Source organism: Choloepus didactylus, chromosome 17 (assembly GCF_015220235.1).
Source record: "Choloepus didactylus isolate mChoDid1 chromosome 17, mChoDid1.pri, whole genome shotgun sequence".
Taxonomy (NCBI): domain Eukaryota; kingdom Metazoa; phylum Chordata; class Mammalia; order Pilosa; family Megalonychidae; genus Choloepus; species Choloepus didactylus.
This window is the reverse complement of record NC_051323.1, coordinates 19,565,860-19,586,104: the sequence shown is the minus strand read 5'-3', so window position 1 is coordinate 19,586,104 and position 20,245 is coordinate 19,565,860. Positions and strand designations below refer to the sequence as shown.

The 20,245-nt window shown below is 38.5% G+C and overlaps 1 protein-coding gene across 4 annotated transcripts in view; it reads right to left on the bottom strand.

Annotated features, from left to right (window-relative positions):
- The window catches only part of EXOC6B (exocyst complex component 6B), a 702,542-nt gene that overhangs the window by 272,020 nt on the left and 410,277 nt on the right, over nt 1-20,245 (bottom strand). For all 4 annotated transcript variants that reach the window (XR_005212435.1, XM_037807499.1, XM_037807500.1 and 1 more), the window contains 2 exons: nt 7,155-7,289; nt 4,774-4,953 (listed from right to left, as the gene is read on the bottom strand). Coding sequence is in view for 3 of the 4 variants with exons in the window: in XM_037807499.1 (XP_037663427.1) it covers nt 4,774-4,953; nt 7,155-7,289 (315 nt within the window). In the remaining variant the exon portion in view is untranslated. The remainder of the gene's footprint in view (nt 1-4,773; nt 4,954-7,154; nt 7,290-20,245) is intronic.

The following is a 20,245-nucleotide window of genomic DNA, read 5'->3' as shown; positions in this document are numbered from 1 at the left end:
GGCAGAAACAGTTAAAATAGACAAAGACAAAGGGTATAAAACAGTTGGGTATGCTTGACAAAGAGTATTATTTCCGTTTGGAAGGAATATCTTGGGCAAATAGGAAAAAGAGAGAAATGCAGACAAAAAGGTAGTTTGGGGTCACATTTATGGAAAATGTTGATGATCAAAAAGATTTTGTAATTAATGGGAGGCACTGACAATTTCTTAATAGCAGAATCATTTTATAAGACCTGAGATGGGAGTGGTTTATAGAATTAATTGGATGCTAGGAAAAATGTCACTTTTAAAAGGTTTTTTAAAGAGGAAGAATTTCAGTAACTTAATGTCCCTTAAAGATGGCCCATCTAATGCTCAGGAATGAAGGCCAGGGATAGGTATAACTGTATTCTTAGACCAAAAAACTAAGGCAAACCAAGGTGAGTTAAGAGAGATCTTGCTCCAGATCATACATATTAACATTAACAGCAGACAGAGAAAAATGCTCTCCAAGCATTTCTGAAAGATAAGTATTAGAATAACAAGGGTAGGTTCTCAAAAAGTATATTCTTATGCTAAGCATGCAAAACAGGAAATAGTGTATGCAACCGTAAATTATAAAATGGGAGCCTGAAAGCATAAATGCTTGTGTACTTAGTTAGATTTAGTTCAAGAGATATGATAACACTAAAACTCCTGCTGTGGAAAATCTAACTATTACAATCATTTCTGGGTGCTTCCTGAAAATAGGTAGGCTGCCCTGGTCACCAAAACGACAAGGGCCAATGGTTGCAAAATTCAATAATTCTCCCCCTGACTACTCACTATCTAACAATGAGTGTAATCCAGGCACCCTCACCCACCCAAATACACACTCACACACACATGTGCACATGCACTCACACTCACTCACCCTGATAGAAAATGACCTATCCCTTTGAGTACATTGCTTTGTGGTGACAAAATATCCCTAAGAACTATATAGTACTGGTGATTTCAAAATGGAAGAGAACAAGATAGTCTTTGACTTTTTCTTTCTAGTTCTCTCTATATTTACATATTTCCTATCATCCAATCCCCCCTTCACAGAGTCACTCTTGCCAGGGAATTTCAAACATGAAAAGAAAATATTCATATTAAGTAAAAGATGAATGACTGTGATTCTTTCTCAGAAAAAGCTCCTTCCCTTCCCCTTTTAAAATAATGCACAAGGACAAATCTTAAATTCAGCTCTGTTTTGCCATTCTTAGAATGGTGACTCACTTTAAGATTATAGAAATATTTGTCAATATTTTATTGTTTTCTCATAATTTCTTTTTTAAAATCCAAATATTTATTCTATCTAGTATTCCTTTTTTATACACAAGGTATGGACTTATCACTCTTTTTATCCAAATGGTCATATATTAGTGATGATAGCAACTGTTGAATGTCATCTTTATCATATACTAAAGTCTTATATATGCTTTGAATTATTGGATTTTACATTCTATTACTTTTATCTGTCAGTTTGAGAATGATATTAATTAAATTATTTTTGCTTTATAATAACATTTCTATACTTGGTAGGAAAAGGCCACCTTCATTAATTTTATTTTTCATATATATCTTTGGCAAATATTGTCCATTATTGCTCCGATATGAATTTAAAAATTATTTTGTCAAGACACCCCCAAATTTACTTGGTCTTTGTTGCAATTAGATTAATCTTGGAAAAACTCCCTACAACATAAAATATTCCCATACAGGAACTATGTATATATCTACACAAATCTCTTTTCTATTACTCTGTGTCACTTTCTTCACAGTGGTCCTACATATATCTCATTAAGTATACTCAAAGAGATCTTATATCTTAAGTTCCAATAGTGAATAAGGCATTTTTGTCAATATATTTTTTATGTGCGTATTTGTCAATATAAGGGAAAGCTTATTTGTTTTGTAAGTAGTCCATCTAACCTACTAAATTCTTAACAACCTAATTATTTTTCATTTGATATTTTTGGTTATCCAAGTAGATAATAATAATCTATGAATAATGATAAGATTCATATCTCATTACAATATTTATAGTTATTTTTTTTCTTGCTTTATTTTATAGAACTTAAAAAGCACTAGTGAGAGGAAGTACCTTCACCCTACTCCTGATGTTAGTGAATAGACGTTTTTAGTGTTCCATTGTTAAATGTATGGTGGCTGCTAAATTTCAAATAGATGCTCCTTATTATGTTAATGAAAGATTATACTCCTCACCTTCCTTTGTTAACCAAAAATTCAAAATGAATGCTACATAATACCATTCTGGAATAAATCAAGATAACCATATACTTTATTTCCTTCACAAAGTAATGTGGTTACATTATATTAATAGATTTTTATATATCAAACCATTCTAATATTTCTGGAATAAATCCAACATCATAGTGCTAAATTACTTTCACAAAATAATTTGGAATTAAGTTGCGAAAATTTTATTCAAGTATTTATTTATTTTAATCTATAATTATAAGTGACATTAGTGTGTAGATTTTGTGGTTTTGGTGTCAGGGTGAGGCTAGATAAAATGACACTTTTCTACAGGGCAATGCTCTCATTAAGAACTGGGAAAGGCAGTAAAAAACTTAAGAGAAAACGTACACTTGAAGACATCAGAGGGCTGTGAAGCAATGAGAACTGAAGGGTATAAAATTCCAAAGAAGGCAGAACCTTTCAAAGGAGAGCTGAGGATCCACAGTTGTCACATTTGCCAAACATGCAACAAAATGAGAATGTGAGTTAAGTCCATGCAGGGAGTCACTGCTAAAGGTGAAAGCAACCAGGGAACTTTTGATGGCTTCACAGGGTTGGAGTGCCAGAATTAGAGATTTGAGGACTAGTTTTCTCCTCAAGACATTTGCTAAATTCTGAAGCTACACAGTTGAAGAGAATAAAGGGCTAAGCCAAAATCTTAGAAAAGCAAAGTGAGATTTCCTGGCATCCCACAGTGTGTCAGAGAAAAAGACTCACTAGGGAGAGGATTCATGAGAAGCTCAGGTGGGAACAGAAAGCCCTAGAGGGAGTGCTGAATTGACATTTACAATCTCCAGCCACATTTTTTCCTGGTGGCAACTGCTGATCTGGGTACTCCTGAGATTCTCCACTTGGCTCTTGCAGAGGGCCTGCTAGGGTACAGAAAACTCAGCAGTATTCTTGGCAATCATACGAGGCTAGAGCACAAAAGTAGAAACTTGAGGGGCCCCAGACACAGAGCCAGACTCCCTTTCAAAACATTTGCCAAATTCTAAAACTGAAGAAGGCAGGAGACTAAAGACATAAGGTTTCTCTGAAAAGTGGAAATTTCCATATTCTGCTTGGTGCTGAAGAGACAATAACCCACCAGGCTTTTATTAAAAGCCCTACAGAACTACATCCTAGCAACAGGGCAAACCAGTGGGAGACTGGAACTCCATGCCAACCCTGACCCAGCTCAGTCCATGATTAGATTAAGGTGATCGCCCTCAAAGCACAACCCATCCTCCCATTTTATCTACTCAGCAAATTAAAAGCTGAACCATTCCTGATGAAAGACAGTACCATCTGAAACTTCTTCATATTTTATACACAATGTCTACCATTAATCAAAAAATACTAGGATTATGAAGACACAGGATCATATAAACAAGAAAAGAATCAGAAAACAGATCCACCAATATGTAGGTGAATCACACATTAGAGTTAGCAAACAATGACTTTCAAACGACTATAATTATTATGTTCAAGAAGATAGAGGAAAGATAGATGAAACAGATAAAAAGATGGGACAATTTCTCCAGAGAATTTGAGTTTACAAAAAAAATATTATGCGGGACACTGTTAACGAGTTCCGACTTGGCGGGCCTGGGCCAGGGGAACTGATCAGCCCCTAGGAAAGGTAGTGGGCACGGACAGTACTATCCTCCACGGCCCCCCGGGCCTGAGAAAGTGGAGCCGGATGCAGGCCCCATTTCCTCACCCCAAAGTACAACTGTCAGGAGAAGCTTGCCGGAGAAAACCGCCCCCTTTACCTTGCCCGCCCACTCCCCGTTACCAGAGCAACTCCCGCCTTCTCCGTTGCCGGAGCAACTCCCGCCCTTTTCAAACGACCTCCGCGCCCTCTCAGAACCAATCCAAGCCTTTAACCCCTACAGCTAGCCCGCCCTCTAAACCGCCCTATATAAATGTGTACTCTCCCCTAATAAACGCTCTTGGCTTCTTCACCCTCAAAGAAACGTGTCCCGCCTGTTTCCTCTCACCGCCCTCCACACCTTGCACGCCACCGCCGGGGACCTGGCCAAGTCCCCCGCCTCGCCCTCGCCTCCGGGAAAGAGCCCCCGCCGCCGGTACCCTCCGAGCAACGCCGAGAGCCGAGGGTTCAGCAACCGGCCGCCCGGCCCCCGACGCAGTAGACGCGACCGCAATATTAAATGGACATTCTAGAACTGAAAGATACAATCTCTGGCATTCTACCTCCTAAATTTCTCTTATATTTCTACCATGGTTTTCATTATATCTTTTTATTAATTACTTTAAGTCAGCAAGAAGATAAGTGACATGATACTAGGGGACATTTTTAGAATAAACAGAATGCGAAGTCAATGAAAAAATTATTGAACAGCTCTCTAATCCTTATTAAGGTTGATAATTAAAGGGTGAGTTTTTAACATCTTGAACAGCCTCCTGACTAGTTAAAGCAGATGTTAACATGCCCCACCAAACTAGATTCCAAGGGAACAAGTTTGTTATATAATGGGTACAGTTAGAACAATTGTCACTTACTGGAAGGTGTGTGAAGACAGCAAAAGTGCTACGCAGGAAGGCAATGAGGTCTACCAGGTAATCGCTAGCTTTGTTGCCCAAATCTCCTGTCATCCAGTCATAGTCTGCCAGCTGTAGAAACTGATCAATCTTCTGGTTTAAGTTGGTATAAATCTCTTCTTCAGCTGCATGCCTGGCATCCTGTAAAAAAATAGGAAATTTGAAAGATCACTGAAACTTTCAGTATGGGCAAGGCAGGCTTGGAGACACCTTTATAAACAGCATGTAATATAACTGGAAATAGAAATATTATAATCTCCTTTTATTACTCATTTTTCAAAAATACAGCGAAGTCTTTTCTATTTTTTGTCTGAAAAGCTATTATTTTGCTTCACCAAATGGGGAATTGCTTTCAATGCCCTTGGATATCTGCATCTGGGTGATTTCATCAATTCCGATAGCTTTCAGTATCTCAGTCTTCAAGACAGATCCACTCTGGGTCCACTCTTATTCTAGACCTATATATCTGATTGCTTCCTGGGCAGCTCTGACTCACAGACATTATAAAGACTTAAGTATTTTTCACAGTTAGTATTTTTTGTCTCTCTCCCTCTAGAATCTACCAGACTGTCAGTATACTGGGCCCTAGGTTTTGGGGTCTCTGGGTCCTAGGTCTTGGTGGTGGTGATGATGGGGGTGGGGGGTAGACACCAGCTACTCCAAGGCAGGGACCATTTCCTCATTTTCTGAATTTAATGATTCCCCTCCCCCGAAACCCCAGGGAATGGAGGGGGCCCTGCCAACCAAAACATTCCTCTCTTTCTGACCCCCATCTTCTCTTCTAGCCTCTGCCCTTCCCCAGTGGAGGGAGGAAGCAGTGAGCTCTAGCCCCCTCCCACACCCCCTCCCCTTGCTTGCATCTGTATATAGTGTGAGCAGTAAGTAGCCTCTTCCCCTCCCTGTTCCCCTCCTCCTCAATGTAGTGGACTTGGAGATCCCGTTTGTTAGCGAAGCAAATTCAACCAGCTCCCACACACACATACACAAATCACAAATACCTGTGATGGAGCAAATGAATAAACATCTTAATTCGCAGTGCAGAAATTCTTATGAACAAGGAAAGTTAAGAATGCCAGCTTGATTGTGTTGCATATGATAGAAAAAGTTGGAACTCTATAAGAAAATACCTTGAAGACCTGATTCCTTTTGCCCTTTTCTGACATAAAGGTTTCCATCTGCAAGGCAATGTTTTCTGGAAACAGTAGCTTAGGAAAATACACAACATGCAGCTGTTACAATTGCCATGTTCATTTTGAGTTCTGGGTTAGCTGGTCTGAAACAGTCCTGGTAAAAATAAACTTTCTACGTGTTTTAAGCAATCAGTGTTTCCAATAAGCACTGTCAACATGACCTTTAGTGGTCTCCAGAACTTCTCCTTCACTAAGTATTTAACTGGCTGGTCAGCCTCTATGGCTTCCTGTCTGCCTTTAATATCCCCTCGGCATTTTCAGTTCTGGACCAACAACAAAATATACAAGCCATCTTTTAGAGGATTTCTGGCCATAAGATTCCACATAATTTGAAAAGCCCTTGAAAAAATTGAGAGTTGTATTGGGGAAGAGAAGTGGCAGACATTAAATATTCCCTATGTCATAGACAAGTACAATAACAAAAACCTAAACCATACAAATTAGCCTTCATGCCAGAATCCACCGTTTTAGTGTTTCAGAAATTGCCCTGTTACTTTTAACTTCTTGATATATATTTAAAGCCTACCTGTCAGCATAAAGGAGTTTCATAATAAGAGGTACCTCTACAATAAGGCATTCACCCCCTCCGAGAAACTTATCTACCATTAATCTTCCTTTTGTTCTACAAGAGTACCATCTTTCCTATATGATTCAATACTGGATCAAAACTAGTGCTGTGGACTCGTGAGGTGATTATAGAATTGCTTACTACAATAGCAAGGGGCATAAATTCCTCACTAAAAAGTAATATAAAAAATTGGTCACAGGATCCAGTGAGGAGAAGACAGCTAAGCAGAAATTTTTAAATGATGTTAGCCATAACCACTATTACCCAGATCACACTTTAGAACTCTTGATTGTGATGGGGAGCAATTCAGGAAATAGCCATTTTCATGTATAAAATATAGGTTAAAACATAAGATTAGGGGACAAAATTATAGGCATTTCTTACTTTAAATACCACCAAGACAATTACTGGTATTTGCATTTCTAAAGAGATAGAGAAGGGAAAAAACATCCCAAGCACTTATTCTCAAAAGCACATTATTAATCATAATACTATGTAACTTGGGCAAAACAAAGTCAAGTTAGGAAGAATGTCCCAAACTATGTATACCAGAAGAAATTCCACATTCTAAAGGGCCTTCTCACCTTAAAAGTTGTGGTTCCATACAGCTTAGTGGTGTGGACGGTCTCTGGAAGCACATTAGTGATATTGGTGATGAATTCTTCCAAGTACTTACAGGATTTCTCCAAGTGTGTTGTATTGATGATAATCTGGACAAGCTAGAAAACAGTGAGCACATGTAAGAGACATTTGACTATTCATCCCAGAATGAACAATTCTGCAGGTGCAAGGAAAACAAAAGGCATGATGGCAGAGGCCACCTGTATTCTGAGAAGGTATGGCTTTAGGTGTTACTCTAAGCAGCTTTTCCTGACCTCCCCAAACATTTTGTCTTCCTCCCTATTATAGGAGCACTTGACCCTCTATTTTAAACACATATTTTCTTCTGTTTAGAGACTAGGCTGAACAAAACTGCCAACAAACAATTGCCAAGTGAATTAAATAAATGAACAAATAAAAATAAAAATAAAAATAAAAATAAAAATAAAATAACAAGACTACATGAAAATGACTCCCAGCTTCTTTTAGATTATGTGATCTAGGAAAAATTTTTATGCCATTTTAATTTCTATTACAGTAAAGTGGAAGTATGCTCATTTAATCTACTTCTCCAGGTTGCTGAAAAGACAATTTGAGAAAATGAATTGTGAAGTGCTTTACAAACTTTAAAAATACCTCTATCCAGACAATAATAATTATTCTTTCTCATGTTCCTTCCGAAATAATTTATATAGGTGTTCTAGTTTGCTAATGCTGCCAGAATGCGAAACACCAGAGATGGACTGGCTTTTATAAAAGGGGTTTATTGTAGTAAGCAATTCTATAATTATAGATTAATAATTATAACAACAAACAATTGCCAAGTGAATTAAATAAATGAACAAATAAAAATAAAAATAAAAATAAAATAACAAGACTAATTGAAATGGAGACAAGCGGTATCAAAATTAGGCATGATGAACAGAGAGATATTGGAATAGATTGAAGTATATTAACAAACTACATCAGGTAATGGCAGAAAAAAACATGAGTCAAAGGAACCAGGGGATTAACTACTTCCATGTTCCTGATTTGGGAACATTCCTTAAATTCTCTAAGCCTGTTTCCTCATATATAAAATGTTAATACTTTCTAAATCACAGGGCTTTAGGATTTTTTTTTTTGATCTTCATTTTATTGAGATATATTCACATACCACGCAGTCATACAAAACAAATCGTACTTTCGATTGTTTATAGTACCATTACATAGTTGTACACTCATCACCTAAATCAATCCCTGACACCTTCATTAGCACACACACAAAAATAACAAGAATAATAATTAGAGTGAAAAAGAGCAATTGAAGTAAAAAAGAACACTGGGTACCTTTGTCTGTTTGTTTCCTTCCCCTATTTTTCTACTCATCCATCCATAAACTAGACAAAGTGGAGTGTGGTCCTTATGGCTTTCCCAATCCCACTGTCACCCCTCATAAGCTACATTTTTATACAACTGTCTTCGAGATTCATGGGTTCTGGGTTGCAGCTTGACAGCCCCAGGTATCCACCACCAGCTACCCCAATTCTTTACAACCTGAAAAGGGTTGTCTAAATTGTGCATAAGAGTGCCCACCAGAGTGACCTCTCGGCTCCTTTTGGAATCTCTCTGCCACTGAAGCTTATTTCATTTCCTTTCACACCCCCCTTTTGGTCAAGAAGATGTTCTCGGTCCGACGATGTCGGGTCTACATTCCTCCCCGGGAGTCATATTCCACGTTGCCAGGAAGATTAAGTCCCCTGGGTGTCTGATCCCACGTAGGGGGGAGGGCAGTGATTTCACCTTTCAAGTTGGCTTAGCCAGAGAGAGAGGGCCACATCTGAGCAACAAAGAGGCATTCGGGAGGAGGCTCTTAGGCACAACCATAGGGAGGCCTAGCCTCTCATTTGCAGCAACCGTCTTCCCAAGGGTAAAACTTATGGTAGAGGGCTCAACCCATCAAACCACCAGTCCCCTACGTCTGTGCTCATGTTAGCAACCATCGAGGTAGGGTAGGCTAATACCCCTGCATTCTCCACAGGCTCCTCAAGGGGGCACTACATCTTTTTTTTCCTTGTTTTTCTTTTTTTTTTTTAACTTTCCCTTCTTTTTTAAATCAACTGTATGAAAAAAAGTTAAAAAGAAAACAAACATACAATAAAAGAACATTTCAAAGAGACCATAACAAGGGAGTAAGAAAAAGACAACTAACCTAAGATAACTGCTTAACTTCCAACATGTTCCTACTTTACCCCAAGAAAGTTACCTAATATAGCAACATTTCTGTGAACTTGTTCCTACTATATCCATCAGAAATTAACAGACCATAGTCATTCCTGGGCATCCCCAGAACGTTAAATAGCTTATCTGTTCTTCTTGGATTATTGTTCCCCCTTCCTTAATTGCTCTCTACTGCTAGTTCCCCTACATTCTACAATATAAACCATTTGTTTTACATTTTTCAAAGTTCACATTAGTGGTAGCATATAATATTTCTCTTTTTGTGCCTGGTTTATTTCGCTCAGCATTATGTCTTCAAGGTTCATCCATGTTGTCATATGTTTCACGACATCGTTCCTTCTTACTGCCGCGTAGTATTCCATCGTGTGTATATACCACATCTTATTTATCCACTCATCTGTTGAAGGACATTTGGGTTGTTTCCATCTCTTGGCAATTGCGAATAATGCTGCTATGAACATTGGCGTGCAGATATCTGTTCGTGTCACTGCTTTCCGATCTTCCGGGTATATACCGAGAAGTGCAATCGCTGGATCGAATGGTAACTCTATATCTAGTTTTCTAAGGAACTGCCAGACTGACTTCCAGAGTGGCTGAACCATTATACAGTCCCACCAACAATGAATAAGAGTTCCAATTTCTCCACATCCCCTCCAGCATTTGTAGTTTCCTGTTTGTTTAATGGCAGCCATTCTAACCGGTGTTAGATGGTATCTCATTGTGGTCTTAATTTGCATCTCTCTAATAGCTAGTGAAGCTGAACATTCTTTCATGTGTTTCTTGGCCATTTGTATTTCCTCTTCAGAGAACTGTCTTTTCATATCTTTTGCCCATTTTATAATTGGGCTGTCTGTACTATTGTCATTGAGCTGTAGGATTTCTTTATATATGCAAGATATCAGTCTTTTGTCAGATACATGGTTTCCAAAACTTTTTTCCCATTGAGTTGGCTGCCTCTTTACCTTTTTGAGAAATTCCTTTGAGGTGCAGAAACTTCTAACCTTGAGGAGTTCCCATTTATCTATTTTTTCTTTTCTTGCTTGTGCTTTGGGTGTAAAGTCTAGGAAGGGGCCGCCTAATACAAGGTCTTGAAGATGTTTCCCCACATTATCTTCTAGGAGTTTTATGGTACTTTCTTTTATATTGAGATCTTTGGTCCATTTTGAGTTAATTTTTGTGTAGGGTGTGAGGTAGGGGTCCTCTTTCATTCTTTTGGATATGGATATCCAACTCTCCCAGCCCCATTTGTTGAAAAGATCATTATGACTCAGTTCAGTGACTTTGGGGGCCTTATCAAAGATGAGTCGGCCATAGATCTGAGGGTCTATCTCTGAATTCTCAATTCGATTCCATTGATCTATATGTCTATCTTTGTGCCAGTACCATGCTGTTTTGGCAACTGTGGCTTTATAATAAGCTTCAAAGTCAAGGAGTGTAAGTCCTCCCACTTCATTTTTCTTTTTTAGAGTGTCTTTAGCAATTCGAGGCATCTTCCCTTTCCAAATAAATTTGATAACTAGCTTTTCCAAGTCTGCAAAGTAGGTTGTTGGAATTTTGATTGGGATTGCATTGAATCTGCAGATGAGTTTGGGTAGAATTGACATCTTAATGACATTTAGCCTTCCTATCCATGAACATGGAATATTTTTCCATCTTTTAAGGTCTCCTTCTATTTCTTTTAGTAGAGTTATGTAATTTTCTTTGTATAGGTCTTTTACATCTTTGGTTAAGTTTATTCCTAGGTACTTGATTTTTTTAGTTGCTATTGAAAATGGTATCTTTTTCTTGAGTGTCTCTTCAGTTTGTTCATTTCTAGCATATAGAAACATTACTGACTTATGTGCATTAATCTTGTATCCTGCTACTTTGCTAAATTTGTTTATTAGCTCTAGTAGCTGTATCGTCGATTTCTCAGGGTTTTCTAGATATAAGATCATATCATCTGCAAACAATGAGAGTTTTACTTCTTCTTTACCAATTTGGATGCCTTTTATTTCTTTGTCTTGCCAGATTGCCCTGGCTAGCACTTCCAGCACAATGTTGAATAACAGTGGTGACAGCGGGCATCCTTGTCTTCTTCCTGATCTTAGAGGGAAGGCTTTCAGTTTCTCACCATTGAGTACTATGCTGGCTGTGGGTTTTTCATATATGTTCTTTATCATGTTGAGGAAGTTTCCTTCAATTCCTACCTTTTGAAGTGTTTTTATCAAAAACAGATGTTGGATTTTGTCAAATGCTTTTTCAGCATCTATTGAGATGATCAATTGATTTTTCCCTTTTGACTTGTTAATGTGTTGTAATACATTGATTGATTTTCTTATGTTGAACCATCCTTGCATGCCTAGAATGAACCCCACTTGGTCGTGGTGTATGATTTTTTTAATGTGTCTTTGGATTCGATTTGCAAGTATTTTGTTGAGGATTTTTGCATCTATATTCATTAGGGAGATTGGCCGGTAGTTTTCCTTTTTTGTAGCATCTTTGCCTGGTTTTGGTATTTGATTGATGTTAGCTTCATAAAATGAGTTAGGTAGTGTTCCATTTTCTTCAATGTTTTGAAAGAGTTTGAGTAAGATTGGTGTCAGTTGTTTCTGGAAAGTTTGGTAGAATTCCCCTGTGAAGCCATCTGGCCCTGGGCATTTATTTGTGGGAAGATTTTTGATGACTGATTGGATCTCTTTGCTTGTGATGGGTTGGTTGAGGTCTTCTATTTCTTCTCTGGTCAGTCTAGGTTGTTCATATGTTTCCAGGAAATTGTCCATTTCCTCTACATTATCCAGTTTGTTGCCATACAGTTGTTCATAGTATCCTCTTATAATTTTTTTAATTTCTTCAGGATCTGCAGTTATGTCACCTTTTTCATTCATTATTTTGTTTATATGGGTCTTCTCTCTTTTTGATTTTGTCAGTCTAGCTAGGGGCTTGTCAATCTTGTTGATCTTCTCAAAGAACCAACTTTTGGTGATATTTATCCTCTCTGTTGTTTTTTTGTTCTCTATGTCATTTATTTCTGCTTTAATCCTTGTTATTTCTTTTCTTCTACTTGGTTTAGGATTGGTTTGCTGTTCATTTTCTAGCTTCTTCAGTTGATCCATTAGCTCTTTGATTTTGGCTCTTTCTTCCTTTTTAATATATGTGTTTAGTGCCATAAATTTCCCCCTCAGCATTGCTTTTGCTGCATCCCATAGGTTTTGGTATGTTGTGTTCTCATTTTCATTCGTCTCTATATATTTAGCAATTTCTCTTGCTATTTCTTCTTTAACCCACTGATTGTTAAGGAGTGTGTTGTTTAACCTCCAGGTATTTGTGAATTTTCTAAGTCTCTGATGGTTATTGACTTCTAATTGTATTCCATTGTGGTCAGAGAATGTGCTTTGAATAATTTCAATCTTTTTAAATTTATTGACGCTTGTTTTATGTCCCAGCATATGATCTGTTCTGGAGAAAGTTCCGTGAGCACTAGAAAAGTATGTGTATCCTGGTGATTTGGGATGTAATGTCCTGTATATGTATGTTAAATCTAATTCATTTATCAGATTGTTTAGGTTTTCAATTTCCTTATTGGTCTTCTGTCTGGTTGATCTATCTATAGGAGAGAGTGATGTGTTGAAGTCTCCCACAATTATCGTGGAAACATCAATTGCTTCCTTTAGTTTTGCGAGTGTTTCTCTCATGTATTTTGTGGCACCTTGGTTGGGTGCATAGACATTTATGATTGTTATTTCTTCTTGCTGAATTGCCCCTTTTATTAGTATGTAGTGGCCTTCTTTGTCTCTCAAAACATCCCTGCATTTAAAGTCTATTTTATCTGAGATTAATATTGCTACACCTGCTTTCTTTTGGCTGTAGCTTGCATGAAATATTTTTTTCCATCCTTTCACTTTCAGTTTCTTTGTGTCCCTGTGTCTAAGATGAGTCTCTTGTATGCAACATATTGATGGTTCATTTTTTTTGATCCATTCTGCGAATCTGTATCTTTTAATTGGGGAGTTTAATCCATTTACATTCAACGTTATAACCGTGAAGGCATTTCTTGAATCAGCCATCTTATCCTTTGGTTTATGTTTGTCATATTTTTCCCCTCTGTCTATTAATATCCTTTATTGTACCCATACTGAATCTCTTTAGTACTGAACCTTTCTCCAAGTCTCTCTGTCCTTTCTTTGTTTCTCTGTCTGTAGGGCTCACTTTAGTATCTCCAGTAGGGAAGGTCTCTTGTTAGCAAATTCTCTCAGCATTTGTTTGTCTGTGAAAAATTTAAGCTCTCCTGCAAATTTGAAGGAGAGCTTTGCTGGATAAAGTATTCTTGGCTGGAAATTTTTCTCACTCAGAATTTTAAATATATCGTGCCACTGCCTTCTTGCCCCCATGGTGGCTGCTGAGTAGTCACTACTTAGTTTTATGCTGTTTCTTTTGTATGTGGTGAATTGCTTTTCTCTTGCTGCTTTCAGAACTTGCTCCTTCTCTTCTGTGTTTGACAGTGTGATCAGTATATGTCTCGGAGTGGGTTTATTTGGATTTATTCTATTTGGAGTTCGCTAAGCATTTATGATTTGTTTATTTATGTTGTTTAGAAGATTTGGGAAGTTTTCACCAACAATTTCTTTGAATACTCTTCCTAGACCTTTACCCTTTTCTTCCCCTTCTGGGACACCAATGAGTCTTATATTCGGACGTTTCATATTATCTATCATATCCCTGAGGTCCATTTCGATTTTTTCAATTTTTTTCCCCATTCTTTCTTTTATGCTTTCATTTTCCATTCTGTCATCTTCCAGGTCACTGATTCTTTGTTCAACTTCCTCTAGTCTTGTACTATGAGTGTCCAGGATCTTTTTAATTTGGTCAACAGTTTCTTTAATTTCCATAACATCATCCATTTTTTTATTTAGTCTTGCAATGTCTTCTTTATGCTCTTCTAGGGTCTTCTTGATTTCCTTTGTATCCCATACTATGGTCTCATTGTTCACCTTTAGTTCTTTGAGTAGCTGCTCTAGGTGCTGTGTCTCTTCTGATCTTTTGATTTGGGTGCATGGGCTTGGGTTATCCATATCGTCTGGTTTTTTCATATGCTTTACAATTTTCTGTTGTTTTTGGCCTCGTGGCATTTGCTGAACTTGATAGGGTTCTTTTAGGATTTGTAAACTAACTGAAGTCCTTATCTCTAATTTATCAGATCTACAGCTTCATGGGGTACGCTTTCTCTAACTAACCAGCAGGTGGCGTCCACGAGCCACCTGTTCTCCACAAGCCAGTTCTCCCCTGCTTAGCCTTTTCGGTGAGTGGGGGAGTGAGTCTTGTGGGGTCCAACTGGTGTGCCAAGCTTGCGTGTGTAGTTGGTGTTGCCTGCTCTGTATATGGGGTGTGTTTCTGGGCAGTCAGGGAGGAGGGGTCGCCCTAACAATCAAATCTCCCTGGTGATCCTAGAGTTTTAAAGCTGCTGCAATAGTCTAATCCTTCAGTTCAGTCCTGCCACAGTTTGTCTCTGCCACTGACCCACAAGTCCTTGGTATTGGCGTATGGCTCCTGAGACTTGCAAGTGGGCCCCTCTTCCAGGCTGTGCACCCTGGGTCCTGTGTTGAGGGATGACTGTGCTATGTCACAGGTGAGTGCCATCCCCCCAGGGCAGTTCTGGGCTGCTGGGCTGTGTAGGGAGGCTCCCAGTCTGCTGAAATGATGGCTGAATGGGGCTTTGTTAATTCACACTGCTCTACCTTCCCAACTCTGGGACAATCAGCTGAGGTTGCAGGGAAGGCTAATGTCCATGTCCAGTTTTGTGGTGTGTGCCTGTTATTTGAAGCACTTCCGTCACACTGGGTTGTCTGGGGCAGCTCTGGGATATGGGGCTGGCGATGGGCAGGAGTGTTTTCTGTCCACCAGGATGATGGCTGTGAGTGGACACCCCCCTTTTCTTGGGAAGTTGTGGTGTTTAGTGAATTTTCCCAGCCACTGGATTATTGCCTTTTGTCTCAGAGCTCTCTTAGTTCTGCTCTTGACTTGACCTGCCCAAATTGCAAGTCTTTGAAGCTTTCTGTATTGGGCTTCTTAGAGTAATTGTTTTAGAAAAAGAAAAAAGGATTAAAAAAAAAAAAAAAAGGGGCCCTCCTCAGAGATCTAATGGGTTATTGAAATGCTAAGAGACAAAGCAACCAGGGCCATTAAGGAAAGGTCCACAGGGCAGAGAGATCAGCTTTTCTTCGGGATTTGCATATGAGCCTCAGGGCCCTTCCCCTTTCTATGTTCACCAGAGCTCCAAAAATCCTCCGCTTTTATTTTGGAGTTTTTCGTGTTGTTTTTTTCTATGCCTGTCTCCTCTCTGCCGGGCTGGCTGCTCTCAGATTCTCTGGTGTCTGGTCTCAGTCTATCTATGGTTGGAGTTTGGATCAGTAGAATGAGCTTCTGATAAGGGCTGCCACTGCAGTTCTCCCTTCTCCTTCCCGGAGCTGACAGCCCCTCCTCCCACGGGACTGAGCCTGGCAGGGAGGGGCGCGGGTCCCCTGGCCGCAAAAACTTACAGATTTTGCTGATCTCAGCAGTTCCACGTTTTCATGAGTGCTGTATGAAGTATGCCCAAAGTCAGATTGCTCTGTGGTGTCCAGTCCACTCAGTTCCTGGCTTTCTACCTACTTTCCTGGAGGAGTAACTAAAACATACAGCTCACCAGTCCGCCATCTTGCCCCGCCTCTCTTGAGACCATTCTTCAGGGCTTTAGGATTAAATACTGTTAATACTATTTACTTTCTCTTATAGAAGAAGGCTTTAAAGAAGGTGGTATTGGTAAGATAAAAATAGTTATCCTATTGTGCCAGTTTGAATGTATTATGTCCCCGAAAATGCCATTATCTTTGATGTAATCTTGTGTGGGCAGATGTATCAGTATTGATTAGACTGTAATTCTTTGAGTGTTTCCATGGAGATGCGTCCCACCCAACTGTGGGTGGTGACTCTGATTGGATAATTTCCATGGAGGTATTACCCCACCCATTCAGGGTGGGTCTAAATTCAATCACTGGAGCCATATAAATGAGCTGACAAACAGAAGGAACTCAATGCAGCTGTGAGTGACATTTTGAAGAGGAGCTACAGCCAAGAGGGACACTTTGAAGAAGGCACAGAAAGCTGAGAGAGTAGCTGGAGATGAGAGACAGTTTGAAGATGGCCATTGAAGGCAGACTGTTGCTCCGGAGAAGCTAAGAGAGGACAAATACCCCAAGAGCAACTAAGAGTGACATTTTTTGAGGAACTGCAGCCTAGAGAGGAACGTCCTGGGAGAAAGCCATTTTGAAACCAGAACTTTGGTGTAGACGCCAGCCACATGCCTTCCCAGCTAACAGAGGTTTTCTGGACACCGCTGGCTATCCTCCAGTGAAGGTACCCGATTACTGATGTGTTACCTTGGACACTTTATGGCCGTAAGACTGTAACTGTGTAACCAAATAAACCCCTTTTATAAAAGCCAATCCATCTCTGGTGTTTTGCATTCTGGCAGCATTAGCAAACTAGAACACCTATATAAATTATTTCGGAAGGAACATGAGACAGAATAATTATTATTGTCTGGATAGAGGTATTTTTAAAGTTTGTAAAGCACTTCACAATTCATTTTCTCACACTGTCTTTTCGGCAACCTGGAGAAGTAGATTAAATGAGCATACTTCCACTTTACTGTAATAGAAATTAAAATGGCATAAAAATTTTCTCTGGATCACATAATCTAAAAGAAGTTTGGAGTCATTTTCATGTAGTCTACCTTCAAATTATAGATTTATCTAAATATCTTCTGAGAGTGCCTTTGAGCATAAGAAGTCCCCAAGAGCACTGGTCCTGGAGTACTACGTGTTTGTGTACATTAGGTTGAAATATCAGATCCCGTAACTACCATCATCTAGACCACTCCGTGCATTGATTCTACTCTCTGTAAAAAAGAAAGAAAAGGGGGGAATAAAGGAGTGGTGCCTACTCCTTATTTCATCTATGAAAACTACTCATATTCCCAAGAGTCTAAAAGAAACACAAAGAAGAAATGGCACGTACATTTCTTTGTCTCTATTTCTACATGCTTAGCTTTTCATTTCATGAGACTACGTCTGATGGCAGGGTTGTGGCAGGTGTAGTAGTCTTAGCATATAAGGCTATGGATGATTTTGGGTCTTATTTTACTCTAGTAAGATAGTGAGCAAGGGTTAGAGTGAACAAATGACACCAAGAGGAAATTGGAACTAAGGATAAAGGGAGTTATGACATATCTTTACAATACAATATTTTGCAACCATATTTAAAAGTTGGAATTATATACTTCAATAGGAGTCACTATATCATGGTGTGGAATATTAAAAACTAAATTAATAGAACTATAACCAGAATGTGCATCCTTATCTTCTCTTCAGCACTCAGCACAAGTCTAAGGCTCCCAGTTCAGTCTCATAAAATATATGTCAACTCATAATGATAATGCTTTAGTAATAGATTGGACTTAGGGAAAAAGGTACCTTCTGCTCCACTAAGGATCAGCCTGAATACCTGAGGAAAACAGCTACATTTGAAACATAATGACTGAGGGCAAAGACCCACAGATGCAGTTCCAACAGATTCTCTTAGATGAAAAGTTAGGGAAATACTATGGATAGATCTCTTTATTAGTCTCCACAGCTCATCAAACAAGTTCATGTTCATCAACATCCCCTTTCATTCATTCCACAGTTTGAATGTGGACACTGAGTTTTGGACACAAGACTATACTGTTTTCTATAAAATTACCCAAAACATTAATCTTTTAATTTTAAAGTGCTCCAGGAAAAAACACCCATCAAAATAAGCAACTCATCATCCTGTTTCTTTCATCCTGTCTCTCCTTCAGAGGACTAAAATCATTTAAAAATTTTAAATTGTCTAAATTAAATCACTCTACTTCCTGAGTAGGAAAGTGGCTACTGGCAAGATTGTCTGATGTGGAAGTCAGAAAAGTAAAAGAGCTAATTTGGAGAAGTGAAGAATTTCTATTTTAAAATCAGCATTACCTATAGGGAAGGCATTCTGTCTATCAAAAGAAATCCTAATAATAAGGAGGAATTGTGTCATGTTATCGAAGTAAAAAAACAGTGGCAGTCAAAGAGAAAATTGTCCTGTTTTGCAGGATATTGGCAGTTAAAAAAAAAAAAGGAGGCGGCTTCACTGGGTACAGTAGTAATTTCCCATGACTTTTTAAAGATCTGTCAACACAAAAGATCACCATGAATTACATCAATTGGCTGTCAGTCACTTTTGAAATGTTTCATTGCTGAACATAGAAGAGACTATTAAAACACTCAAGGATTACAGTAGATATCATGTCATTTTCAGAGGGAATATTGTCTGTTAATGAGGTCTAAGTGATCTCTACTCCTGAATGACAGCTACCAAAATCCTTACAAGGGCATTTACAAATGCAAAGCCAGATGCTTTGGAAGTAATTTTGAACTGAAGGTTGAAACGAAGCAATTTCAGGTACTAACTTCCAACACAGTTTGAGTTATTTTGATGATATTTTAAATCCCTACTTCCCACTCTCTTACAAAAATATATTACTGCAGCAATCCACATTGTCCTTAACATTGATTTAAAGACATGAAACTACCAACAGATTAGATATTGGTTAACCCTTATGTAAAGTAAAGTTCTATGAGAACTGCACACAAAAAAGGAAACACTATAAAGCAAACTACCTCTCACAACTTAACTACAGAAGTCATTTCAGTTCAAAACCATTCCATAGAAAATTTTTCCATCTCTCCCTCCTTGATTGAGAAAGAACATAACAATTCCAAAGTAGACTGTAGGGGTCACTTCCATAACTCTGCTCCAACCACCTCAATGTAACCTGAACCATGATGAGAGAGATAGATGTTCTTTTTTTCATAAATTTCAGGAAAAAAAGGTCATCTTCTCCCATAGTTCAACAAGAAGTCCTAAATTCCAAGAAGAGATTCCCATTCCCAACTATAAGCTACTTCTGTAGTATATTCATGTATTTATATTAGAACTGAAATCAGTTTGTTTCCAAAGGTAGAGAATTCCATCCATTAGGGCTCCAAGAGCACTAGCACAAAGCAAGAAAATCAGGAGTCATATTTCTCTGCACACCCCTAATGTTTCTAAACTGTTAGATTTGCAAGAAGACAAAGAACTAAATTGCAGCATTGGTTCTCATTCATAAAACTGAGCTACACCCTAAGACTCCAAGGAATTTTATCTCATTTCGCCCAGAGTACAAAAAGCTGTGTCAATTAACTCACTTTATACCACCTCCAAGACTAAAACATTTAAAATACTAAAATACTTGGAACTAATGGTTCCAAGTTCCAAGGTCTAGTACATAGTTTATATTTGACGAGACTTAAGTATAAAATGTCTTAACATAATGTGAACAATATCAATGCTGCTAACAACAGGGGCTGGAGGCAAATGACATGTGGGAGATAAATAAGAGAATGGAACTGTATGATCACCAATCTAAATAATACTAGAAACAAAGGGTAAATGCAAAGCACTGGTCATTTATTCAGGCCTCCTAGGGAACTACTACAATCATAAAAATATATCTAATATGCAATCAAATATGACTTAAGAAAATATATAACCATGAAGTCTAGTCTTACTTGAATTTCATGTATACTAGCAACAAGTGGGTCTCTAAGGCTACCAGATAATCACATTACCCAGCACTAATCAATCCCCTTTTCATCACCTCCACAGGACTATTTCGCTCATCTCTCATCCAACCCCAACACTTGCTCCCCCATCCTCACTTTCAGCTGAGGATCTTGTTTTCATCAGGAAAACTGAGCATTGGATGCATACCATCATAACATCTACCCAA